This window comes from Rana temporaria, chromosome 11 (genome assembly GCF_905171775.1).
Source record: "Rana temporaria chromosome 11, aRanTem1.1, whole genome shotgun sequence".
In the NCBI taxonomy this organism is placed as follows: Eukaryota; Metazoa; Chordata; class Amphibia; order Anura; family Ranidae; genus Rana; species Rana temporaria.
The window spans coordinates 131899687-131912648 of record NC_053499.1 but is presented as its reverse complement, the minus strand read 5'-3'; the positions used below and the strand labels follow the sequence as shown (position 1 = coordinate 131912648).

General features: G+C 48.0%; 1 protein-coding gene across 1 annotated transcript in view; it reads left to right on the top strand.

Annotated features, from left to right (window-relative positions):
* The first annotated feature begins 4023 nt into the window (after positions 1-4023).
* The window catches only part of NUP93 (nucleoporin 93), a 36191-nt gene continuing 27252 nt past the window's right edge, over positions 4024-12962 (top strand). The window contains exons 1-3 of the mRNA XM_040329172.1: positions 4024-4130; positions 10625-10816; positions 10968-11085. Of these exons, the coding sequence (XP_040185106.1) occupies positions 4063-4130; positions 10625-10816; positions 10968-11085 (378 nt within the window). The 5' untranslated portion in view covers positions 4024-4062. The remainder of the gene's footprint in view (positions 4131-10624; positions 10817-10967; positions 11086-12962) is intronic.

Below are 12962 nucleotides of genomic sequence, written 5' to 3'. Positions count from 1 at the left end.
ACGGCCGGCTCTGGCGCGTCACGCTTCTCCGGAAATAGCCGAAATAGGCTTGGCTCTTCACGACGCGTGCGCATAGCCTGTGCGCAGGCGCCGTGAAGACCCTAGACCTTACTCCGGCTGTCTTCGGGGAGAGTGACGTGCCAGGGCCGGTCAATCATCCTCCCTCTCCATAGGCACGCCCATTCCCAGCGGGAGCCGAAATCTACGATGTCCGATTACAAGGTGAGTCCGGGGTTAAAAAAATCGGGACAGGCATACTGTAGCTCGCGCTACAATGCCTGTCTCGATGGTAAAATCGTGTCGGGGGGGGGGTGAACTACCGCTTTAACATTGATGACTGCATCTGTATAAATCTCATGCTGAGTTACAGTTTGGCCTATGTCTGGTTATCAGGATGTTTCCATGGTAGTTTTATTAGCATATGGCGCTACAATTTTGTACAAGTACCCAGGGAAATGCTTGGTATCGGTACCGATACCGATACTAGTATAGGTATCGGGACATCCCGAATATATATATATATATATATATATATATATATATATATATTTATTTATTTTTTTACAGTAAAAGATATATATATATTTTTAAATATACCCCTAAGTGGTTTAATCTACTGTTTCCCACCCATAACTGATATCAGTTTTGGATGGAGCCCTCTATGAAGCTATAGCACTGGGTCCTGTGTGAGGCTGGAGGATTATGAGCCGTCTCCTTGCACCTAATAAGATAAGAGGCTGGGATGGTGTCACACACTTCTCAGATCTTCTATATATAACTTTGACTTCCTTACTAGACGGCGGCTTTATTAATCCTTCCAAGCTGCTTTTCCAGGTACCTGCAGTTGCTGAGATTATTCCCCCGGTAGATTGCAGAGCCTGAGTTTGGTTCCCATATTGTCGGCATTGAGTGTGTACATTCATAGCACCCGACTGTACCCCATCTGGAGATCGTTTGTCTCTTCTATCCCCATTGGCCTTATTATTTTCCCCCCTTTTTTAGGACTAATGCAGGAGACTCCAAACTTTTCAGTATGAGGGTCACACTTTACACTTTACAAATATTTGCTTGCCACAAAAGATCAGTGTAACGGAACCCCAAATGGGACAGGGTTTAACGCCGTTTAAGATATTCCATTCCGAACACTAAGACAGCTTATCGACACTCCACAATCCGGCGAACAGGACCCATACGGATTTCCCCCCAGAAACGAGACACACAGCTATGTTCTCTGGTTCAACAGGAATAGACAATCTTTATTGGGAAGGCAGGCTCTTATATACACCAAAAAGAATACTTGCAGTAATCAAATGGACAATGACACACTCCACCCACAACATCATACAATGGTTACTGACAGACATCTGGCACCAGCTCTTGATCTAATCTACATGAGTTAATTAACTACAGCTTATAAGTCAGACACCTGACCTTTAGACTGTCTTGTTAACTCACAATCCACATCTATCGTCAATAGAACTTTCACACAATTCAGTTTCAATTAGCATGACACCATGAAAGGTTCTTGGGAGCCATACTAAGGTTAATTTACATTACAGTAGCAGACGATATTAACACCTTAACAGTCTGTGTTCCCACATGGAATGAGTCACTCTTTTAATTGACCTGTTGGGTTCAGAATCAACAAACAGTAATATTTCAAGATATCCTGAAATACATTGTGAATTATCATTACTGCCCCATCTCATGTAGTCCAAGATATAATTTCTCAGTCATCCTATGCCACACATCCTATGCAGGGACCACTGGGAACGCGCCACACTACTCGCGCCTGCGCAGTAGGGAATCGAGCAGTGAAGGCTTCACTTCCTGATTCCCTCACCGAGGATGGCGGCGGGGGCACCTGAGAGACGACCGATGCTCGTCTGCAATGTGTAGGAATATAACATTTATTAAAAATGAATATAAAATCCCCTGAGAACTTGGGGCCAGATTCAGAAAGAATTACCATGCGCAGCGGCGGCGTAACGTATCCCATTTATGTTACACCGCCGCAGGTTTACAGCGTAAGTGCCTGATTCACAAAGCACTTACCTGTAAACTTGCGGCGGTGTAACGTAAATCCGCTCGGCGCAAGCCCGCCTAATTCAAATGGGGCGGGCACCATTTAAATTAGGCGCGTTCCCGCGCCGAGCGTACTGCGCATGCTCCGTCCGTCAAATTACCTGACGTGCATTGCGCTAAATGACGTCGCAAGGACGTCATTGGTTTGACGTTAACGTAAATGGCGTCCAGCAATTTCGACGCGGGAACGACGGCCATACTTAACATTGGTAGACCACCTAAGAGGCAGCCTTAACTTTACGACGCGTATCGCTACGGAAACAACGTAAATTTAGATCGACGGGCATGGCGGACGTTTGTGAATCGCCGTAACTAGTCATTTGCATATTATACGCCGACTGCAATGGCCTCGACACCTAGCGGCCGGCCTAGAATTGCAGCCTAAGATCCGACGGTGTAACACAAGTTACACCTGACGGATCTTAGGGCTATCTATGCGTAACCGGATTCTATGAATCAGTCTCATAGATTCGACAATCGTATCTCAGAGATACGACGGCGTATCAGGAGATACGCCGTCGTATCTCTTCTCTGAATCTGGCCCTTGATTTCTTTTTCTAGTTAAGTGGAATGTTTCATTTCAGGATTTAATCGTATATATCCTGTCCTCGGGGTAAAGATCCCTGATGTCTCCATTGAGAGGACCTTGTTGTCACTACTGTCACATAAGATAAGGTGACCAGATTTTTAAAATCAAACCCGGGGACCTATTTTTTTTTTTTTTACTAGTAATGGCATCAATCAGGGACTCAATGCCTGTCGCCGACGCCGCCCGCCTCACAGCCTGTCAAGTCTTACTCTCCGGGGCTCGGCTACTACTGGGTGGGGAGCGGAGGAAGATCACTCCACCAGGGAAGGCAAGGAGATAAGCAGGCAGGCGGCTGTCCGGGACTTGATCCAAGGCAGAAGAACATGCGAGCAAAGCTGAAGAAATATTTCCTCCACTCCAACCGGCACATGATCATCAGAAAGGAACACAGATAAAATAAAAATACACCCCCTAAGCTAGTAGGAGCAGCGAAACGGCGTGTGTAATTCAGATATTTTTTTTATTCTGCACTGACTGTCTTGAAATTGCCCAAGCCCCTATTCAATTCCAATCCGGGGACAGACTTGGTGTGGGGACAGTGTCCTCAATCCGGGGACTGTCCCTGGAAACCGGGGATGTCTGGTCACCCTAGCTTAAAGCGGGAGTTCACCCAAAAAATCAATTTTTAACATTAGATTGGGCCTAATTACGGGAAGCAGAATTTGGTGTTTTGATTAAAATCAATGCAGTACTTACCGTTTTAGAGATAGATGTTCTCCCGCTGCTTCCGGGTTTGGGCTGCGGGACTGGGCGTTCCTATTTGATTGACAGCCTTCCGACCGTCGCATACAGCGCGTCACCAGTTTCCGAAAGTCGGTGCGCAGGCGCCGTATAGCGCCACACCGACGTTCGGCAACTCGTGACGCGCTGTATGCGACTGTCGGAAGGCTGTCAATCAAATAGGAACGCCCAGTCCCTCAGCCCATACCCGGAAGCGGCGGGATAACATCTATCTCTAAAACGGTAAGTACTGCATTGATTTTAATCAAAACACCCGATTCTGCTTCCCGTAATTAGGCCCAATCTACTGTTAAAAAACATTTTTCGGGTGAACTCCCGCTTTAAGTGGCCCTCGCTCGTGGAAAGGTTGGGCACCCCTGCTGTAAGTAGTGCATTTCATCTACAACTATATAGGTCTAAATGAGGGACAGTCCATAGAAATCAGGGACAGTTGGGAGCGATGGATCTCCCCTGTGTCCTCGGAAGAACAGAAGAGGAAATAAATGTTTATATGAAGCGGTCGCACTGATGAGGACTGTCTATGTGAGACCACATTACTATGGAGAGAAACTCATTTTATTCATCCAGAAGCAGAACATCGCACCGCTTCCGTCCAACAATGTCTGCGCTCTGACACGCTGAATAAAGTTTTTTCGTGGCCGCGCAGCATGCTGGGAGGAAGTCGGCCAATCAGAGAGCAGGAGCTGGAGAGCGCGAGGAGAGCGGAGCAGAGCAGGTATGGAGGGAGTGAGAGACATAAAGTGAGGGGGAAGGAAGCCGGGGAGAGACGGGTGACGGGTGTGCTGTGTACGGGGAAAGGCGGGAGCCACAGTGGCCGGTCTCTGGGTTGTTCTCTCAGTGACAGCCGACCTCCTCCTCAGTGTATATGAGGGAAGTGAGGTGTCCAGGCCCTGAGCTGGTCACACATTGCTCTCTATTACTCATGCCATCAAACGCTGCCACTGTGCCCCGTGAAGCGATGCGCCGCTGTGCCCCGTAAAGCGATGCGCCGCTGTGCCCCGTGAAGCGATGCGCCGTTGTGCCCCGTGAAGCGATGCGCCGCATGAAGCGCTGCGCCACTGTGCTGCATGAAGCGCTGTGCCACTGTGCCCCATGAAGCACTGTGCTGCATGAAGCGCTGCGCCACTGTGCCCCTTGAAGCGCTGCACCACTGTGCCCCAAGAAGCACTGTGCTGCATGAAGCGCTGCGCCACTGTGCTGCATGAAGTGCTGCGCCATTGTGCCCCATGAAGCGCTGCGCCACTGTGCCCCATGAAGCGCTGCGCCACTGTGCTGCATGAAGCACTGTGCCCCATGAAGCACTGTGCCCCATGAAGCGCTGCGCCACTGTGCCCCATGAAGCGCTGCGCCACTGTGCCCCTTGAAGCGCTGCGCCACTGTGGCCCATGAAGCACTGTGCTGCATGAAGCGCTGCGCCACTGTGCCCCATGAAGCGCTGCGCCACTGTGCTGCATGAAGCGCTGTGCCCCATGAAGCACTGTGCTGCATGAAGCGCTGCGCCACTGTGCCCCATGAAGCGCTGTGCTGCATGAAGCGCTGCACCACTGTGCCCCATGAAGCGCTGTGCTGCATGAAGCGCTGCACCACTGTGCCCCATGAAGCACTGTGCTGCATGAAGCGCTGCACTGTGCCCCATAAAGCGCTACGCCACTGTGCCGCATGAAGCGCTACGCCACTGTTCCGCATGAAGCGCTGCGCCATTGTGCCCCATCAGTCACTGTGCCCCATCGAATGCTGCCAGTGTGCTGGCACTTGCCTGTCCCGCAGCGGGTCACGATGGCGTCCTCCACAATGTCTTTTCCCGTCCTCTCTATCATAAGTCTAATCACAGCGCCTGTTGTTTCAGCCAATCAGGTAACGGACCCAGCACCTGATTGGCTGATAGGTGGGTCAGTGTTAGGAAAGCGATTCATTTGCTTTCCTAACGCAATGCTGAGTGAACAGCTCTACGGGCCCTACGGCTCTAATCAGGCGCTTCCAAAAAATACCCTGTCGCTGTAATTTAGTTGCCCGACAAGGGGCCGGACACCTGACTATGGAGTGGAAGTGGCGACCATAGATGGATCCATGCATTTTGTCTCATACTTGTGCCCCCCTAAATATGAAAGATGGAGAAACCACTGGCCATAAAGCGGAGCTCCAGTCGTTTTTACATTTATTAAAGCGGTTGTTTACCGCTGGATGTTTGTTTATTTCTTTTTTATTTATTTTTCTTCCTGGTAAAGGCATAATGTGCTACTATGCATTACATACTAGCAAGTTATGTGAAAATTGCCTTCAAATGAAGCTGTTCCAGCACCGCGATCTTGGCACTGTAGCTGCTTCCATTTTCACCCTTATTCCAGGTACGTGGGCTCTGTGACTGACCGGAGCCGCAATGCCATCACTCCCAAGCATGGCACAGGGCTGGGAAGGAATGGCACGGGTGGAGGTTCTTTCAGAGCACATGCGCCAGTGATGTCATCGGCTGCATGTAATGTAAATATCTCCTAAGCGGTGCACATTCACTACCTATAGATGAGCCGCTTTATAGGTAAATGTCAGCAGAGGAAGTTTACTTTCACTTTAAAAGTCGGCAGCTACAAAAAGTGTATCTGCTGAATTTTAATAAACGGACACTCACCTGTCCCAGGATCCAGCCATGTGCTCACCTGAGCCACCGGGGCTCTCCCTCTTCTCTTCCCGGTGATCTGACGATATGGTTCTGGCTATCGAGATGGTTCCTGTAAGGACTGCGCAAGCGCAACCCTTGCTGACGGAAATCACTGAACCTCCAGGGCGACGTGGAATTTGAGGTAAGTGACCAGTCGGCTTCGCTCGAACGGCTCGCTCGGTCTCCTGGCTCTTTTTTTAACATCCTCCAATCCACGGGGATGTTAAAGCGGAGGTTCACCCAAAAAAATAAATTTTTAACATTACATTCCTAATGACAATCGGCTGTTTTTTTTTATTTATCCCCGTACATACCGTATTTTCACCGCCGCTTCCGGGTATGTCTTCTGCGGGACTGGGCGTTCCTAATTGATTGACAGGCTTCCGACCGTCGCATACTACGCGTCACGAGTTGCCGAAAGAAGCCGAACGTCGGTGCGCAGGCGCCATATAGAGCCGCACCAACATTCGGCTTCTTTCTGCAACTCGTGACGCGCTGTATGCTACGGTCGGAAGCCTGTCAATCAATTAGGAACGCCCAGTCCCGCAGAAGACATACCCGGAAGCGGCGGTTAAAATACGGTATGTACGGGATAAAATAAAAATTAAACAGCCGATTGTCATTATGACAACTTGGCTGAATGTAATGTTAAAACATTTTTTTGGGGTGAACCCCCGCTTTAAGGAATGAACCTGGATGCCAGCCGAGGTTCTGAGATTTCCGTCAGCAAGGATTGCGCCTGCGCAGTCCTTACAGGAACCAATTAGATAGAGGAACCATACGGACAAGTCACCGGCATTACAACTGTGTGCACCCAGCTGTGACAGCTTGTGACTTCACAGCCAGGTGCGCACAGCATATGCGGCTCCTGAATGGGCGACTGGAGGGAGAGAGGGAGAACTTCTAGGCAAGCTTCCCCTTTCGGGTGGAGCTCCGCTTTAAGTTGCAACAGGCAGCAGACGGGGGTCTTTATATGCAGTGGCCGCGATGTTTCACACCTGCAGCAAAGTTGACTCGGTTTGCAGTGTTTGGTGGGAAGCAATCGGTACCACATAAATTTAAAGATAGGGAGCCGCACTCCGAAAATGTTGCTTTTTATTAATAAAACAGGATTACAAAATGCATGCCACAGCAAACAGGATACCAGCTGACGCGTTTCACACTATTAGTGCTTAGTCATAAGCTATGACTAAGCACTAAGTAAGTGTTAAACGTGTCAGATGGTATCCTGGTATTGCCAGCACCTGGGGCTTCAGATTCGGTGAAATGCTTCTACCTTGAGCGGTGACTCCCTTTCTCTACCACATTCATTTAGTAGGTGCGTTTGGTGTGCCGTTAACAATGAAATGCACTTAATTTAACCTCTTCAATACAGGCCTTTTATACCACCTCAATACCGGGCCTATTCTGGCACTTCTCTCCTACATGTACAAATCATCATTCTTTTGCTAGAAAATTACTCAGAACCCCCAAACATTATATATGTTTTTTTAAGCAGACACCCTAGGGCAGGGGTGGCCAACCAGTGCCGCGGGAGACCTCTGATGTGGCCCACGACCTCCTGATCTGGAGTGGCGGGTTGGCAAGCCCAGATCGCAGGTTGCGGAGCAGAGCCCCATAAGGCGATGCTTCCTCCACAGCGCTAGCTTTTGCCACAGGCGGAGTCTAGGGGTGCAACGGATCACAGTTGATCTGTGATCCGAACGGGTCACCCCCTTCGGATCGGAACACTGTGATCCGCGGATTGCCACGGCTCCGGAGCTAGGCCGAAGCCGCGGCCTTTCCTAATGTTACGGCGGTGGCTCCGGAGCTAGGCCGAAGCCGCAGCCTTTCCTAATGTTATGGCCGCGGCTTCCCACAGAGGAGGAGCCCGCACTCGTGGGACACACCGCTCGGGGAGTGTCTGTCGGTACTAGCTGGGGGGGGGGGGGGGTCACTGTCCTGAGAGGAGGGGGGTCACTGTCCTGAGAGGAGGGGGGTCACTGTCCTGAGAGGAGGGGGGGTCACTGTCCTGAGAGAAGGGGGGGGGGTCACTGTGCTGAGAGCAGGGGGGGGGTCACTGTGCTGAGAGCAGGGGGGGGGTCACTGTGCTGAGAGCAGGGGGGGTCACTGTGCTGAGAGAAGGGGGGGGTCACTGTGCTGAGAGCAGGGGGGGGGGGGGCACTGTACTGAGAGAAGGGGGGGGTCACTGTACTGAGGAGGGGGGGATCACTGTACTGAGAGGAGGGGGGGGGTGTCTGCACCGAGGGGGTACTATAGTTGGTGGGGGGGGGGGGACATGTGGACATTACAGTGGGGGAGGTGTTTTTTTTTTGCCGATCCGAAAAATTATCCGATCCGTGACTCCTGATCCGAGGAACGATCCGAACCGTGAGTTTTTTGATCCGTTGCACCCCTAACAGAGTTTATGGCAAAGTTCAGCTAACCCACAGGATAGACACAGTGGGTAAACCATAGCACATCAGTGTGAAAGCAGTCTTAGGCCCTTTTCACGCGATCAGCCCAACCAAATGGGACCCTCAATTCACCTCTATAGAGCGACAGATGTCCGTTTACCCCGCCTACCTCCAATCCGAAAAACAGAAGGGAATTTGTCCCCTTCCATCTGGGTGGATCGGAGGGCCTATAGATTAGTCGTAACCCTTCATCCGCCCGCTCTGCTCATTGTGGCCCACGACTGGTTACCATTTTGCTTAAGTGGCCCTCGTACTTCAAAAGGTTGGGCACCCCTGCCCTAGGGAATAAAGTGGCGATCATTGCAACTTTTTATCTCGCACGGTATTTGCGCAATAATTTTTCAAACGCATTTTTTTTGGGGAAAAAAATGGTTTAATTAATTAAAAAATAACAAAACAGTAAAGTTAGCCCAATTTTTTTCTAAAATATGAAAGATGATGTCATGCCGAGTAAATAGATACCTAACTTGCCACGCTTTAAAATTGCGCATACTCATGGAATGGCGCCAAACTTCGGTACGTAAAAATCTCCATAGGCGACGTTTTGAATTTTTTTACAGGTTACCAGTTTAGAGTTACAGAGGAGGTCTAGTACTAGAATTGTTGCACACACTCTAACGCACGCGGCGATACCTCACATATGTAGTTTGACCGGTGTTTACATATGTGGGCGGGACTTACATGTGTGTTCGCTTCTGAGCGTGAGCTACTGGGGACGTTTTAAAAATATATATATATATAATTTTTTTATTTTTACACTTTTTTTTTTTTTACATTTTTATTTGATCACTTTTATTCCTATTACAAGGAATGTAAACATCCCTTGTAATAGGAATCAGTGTGACAGGTCCTCTTTATGGAGAGATGCGGTGTCAATAAGACCCCACATCTCTCCTCCAGGCTGGAAAGCATGAGATCGGGAAAAATAAATCACAGATCTCATGCTTACTAGCCGCAATCGCGGCTTTGTTTACTTCCAGGAACCCGCCCGTGACATCATAACCTCGCGCCTGGGCCTCCGACGGTCATAGAGATGACTGGTGACCATCTGGTCACTGGTAATCTCTATGCTCGTCATCCGGCACCGAACGATTCTTTCTCCGGGCCCCTGATGGCACGGGGGAGCCCGGAGAAGCGGCGGGAGGGGGGGGGGGTTTTCCCCTTCCGTCGCCTATAAGAACGATCAAGCGGCAGAACGGCCGCTATGATCATTCTTATGGTGCACAGAATCGCCGGCATGAAAGAATGATATCTGAATGATGCCTCTAGCTGCAGGCATCATTCAGATATCACCGCATAAAGTCAAGGACGACGTATGACGCCCACCCAGGATGGGAGATCCATCTGTGGATGTCATATGACTATAGCTGGGTAATGAAGTGGTTAAAGAGAGCAGCGTGTTTCCTGCACCACCAATGCTGTGAGCGGGCCCTGACAGGAACAGTCCTCCTCCCCCCTGCTCAGAGAGAATACACAAATGGCCCTTCACCTGGCACAATCTGTGTGAATAAAGCTTTTTCTGAAAATGCTGGTTGATGTGACGATTCGTTGGCTTTAGTTATTCCTGAGTCACAGACCTGGAATGCATATGCAGGAGTTCTGACTTCACTGGGTACATGCTTGTCCCAGGTCTCGCCCTGGAGCCAGTGATAGCCCGGTAGCTACATTTATAGGTCAGGCTTCCAAAATACCTCTTTAGATTGTCCCACTGGGAAGGTTTCACTTAAAACGGAGTTCCAGATTGTAAAAATAAAATTAAAAGTCAGCAGCTACAAATACTGTAGCTGCTGACTTTTAATATAAGAACACTTCTCCCAGTATCCCGCGATGTCGACACCCCAAGCCTATCCATCCATCGCCTCCGGGTGCAGGCACCAGCATACTTACTAAGGGAAACGAGAAATGAAGCCTTTTGGAAATTGCGTCGGTCGCAAGGCGATCTTACCTGGAAGTGGAAGAGGTTAACTGTTTTTTTTACAGGTATCTGCATAAACCCCCCCCCCCATTTTTTTTTTATATAGACACATACATACAAACGCACACTATGTACTTTAGTATTAACTAAACCTATTTTTAATATGAGCTTAATGTATATTACAGATCTTCCCTCACAATGGATGGTGAGGGCTTTGGAGAGCTCCTGCAGCAAGCAGAACAATTGGCTGCAGAGACAGAAGGGATCACGGAGCTGCCTCATGTGGAAAGAAATCTTCAGGAAATCCAGCAAGCTGGAGAGAGGCTTCGCTCCAGGACTATGACCCGTACTTCCCAGGAGTCAGCCAATGTTAAAGCGTAAGAACTAACCTGACTTGTAATATGCATAACCTGCAGTCAGCAGATGGGCATTGTCCTTATTAAAAGGAGGATGTGTTTTTATATGTATGTAATTCTGTTATATGTTGTGATAGAAAATGACTCAAGCTTTGCTTATATCCCATTTTAGGTCAGTTTTGTTGGGTTCCAGAGGGTTGGACATCTCTCACATATCCCAGAGACTAGAAAGTCTCAGTGCAGTAACAACATTTGAGCCTCTTGAGCCAGTGAAGGACACAGATATCCAGGTGAGTTTGTGGGCTGTGCCTACAGTGCCTTGCGAAAGTATTCGGCCCCCTTGAACTTTGCGACCTTTTGCCACATTTCAGGCTTCAAACATAAAGATATAAAACTGTAATTTTTTTTGAAGAATCAACAACAAGTGGGACACAATCAGGAAGTGGAACGAAATTTATTGGATATTTCAAACTTTAAAAAAAAAAAAAAAAACTGAAAAATTGGACGTGCAAAATTATTCAGCCCCCTTAAGTTAATACTTTGTAGCGCCACCTTTTGCTGCGATTACAGCTGTAAGTCGCTTGGGGTATGTCTCTATCCGTTTTGCACATCGAGAGACTGACATTTTTGCCCATTCCTCCTTGCAAAACAGCTCAAGCTCAGTGAGGTTGGATGGAGAGCGTTTGTGAACAGCAGTTTTCAGTTCTTTCCACAGATTCTCGATTGGATTCAGGTCTGGACTTTGACTTGGCCATTCTAACACCTGGATATGTTTATTTGTGAACCATTCCATTGTAGATTTTGCTTTATGTTTTGGATCATCTTGTAGGACAACAAATCTCCGTCCCAGTCTCAGGTCTTTTGCAGACTCCATCAGGTTTTCTTCCAGAATGGTCCTGTATTTGGCTCCATCCATCTTCCCATCAATTTTAACCATCTTCCCTGTCCCTGCTGAAGAAAAGCAGGCCCAAACCATGATGCTGCCACCACCATGTTTCACAGTGGGCATGGTGTGTTCAGGGTGATGAGCTGTGTTGCTTTTACGCCAAACATAACGTTTTGCATTGTTGCCAAAAAGTTAGATTTTGGTTTCATCTGACCAGAGCACCTTCTTCCACATGTTTGGTGTGTCTCCCAGGTGGCTTGTGGCAAACTTTAAACGACACTTTTTATGGATATCTTTAAGAAATGGCTTTCTTCTTGCCACTCTTCCATAAAGGCCAGATGTGTGCAGTATACGACTGATTGTTGTCCTATGGACAGAGTCTCCCACCTCAGCTGTAGATCTCTGCAGTTCATCCAGAGTGATCATGGGCCTCTTGGCTGCATCTCTGATCAGTCGTCTCCTTGTATGAGCTGAAAGTTTAGAGGGACGGCCAGGTCTTCGTAGATTTGCAGTGGTCTGATACTCCCATTTCAATATTATCGCTTGCACAGTGCTCCTTGGGATGTTTAACGCTTGGGAAATCTTTTTGTATCCAAATCCGGCTTTAAACTTCTCCACAACAGTATCTCGGACCTGCCTGGTGTGTTCCTTGTTCTTCATGATTCTCTCTGCGCTTTAAACGGACCTCTGAGACTATCACAGTGCAGGTGCATTTATACGGAGACTTGATTATACACAGGTGGATTCTATTTATCATCATTAGTCATTTAGGTCAACATTGGATCATTCAGAGATCCTCACTGAACTTCTGGAGAGAGTTTGCTGCACTGAAAGTAAAGGGGCTGAATAATTTTGCATGCCCAATTTTTCAGTTTTTTATTTTTTTTTAAAGTTTGAAATATCCAATAAATTTCGTTCCACTTCGTGATTGTGTCCCACTTGTTGTTGATTCTTCAAAAAAAATTACAGTTTTATATCTTTATGTTTGAAGCTTGAAATGTGGCAAAAGGTCGCAAAGTTCAAGGGGACGAATACTTTCGCAAGGCACTGTATATGTCTAATCTTACTGTGTAACATTGTATTTGTACAGGTCCTCTGGTGTGTGTGATTTATATTTAATATATACATGTTTGTAATTTTTTTTAACTTGGCTTAGTCTCAGATTTATTAGTTAAATTAGCTCTCTTTTATCATTTTTTGTGGACATCACTGACTGAAGTCTCTTCAGAAAACGGTCCCTTCTAAGGCTGTTGAACTCCTATTTTCCCCACTGTGCTCCTC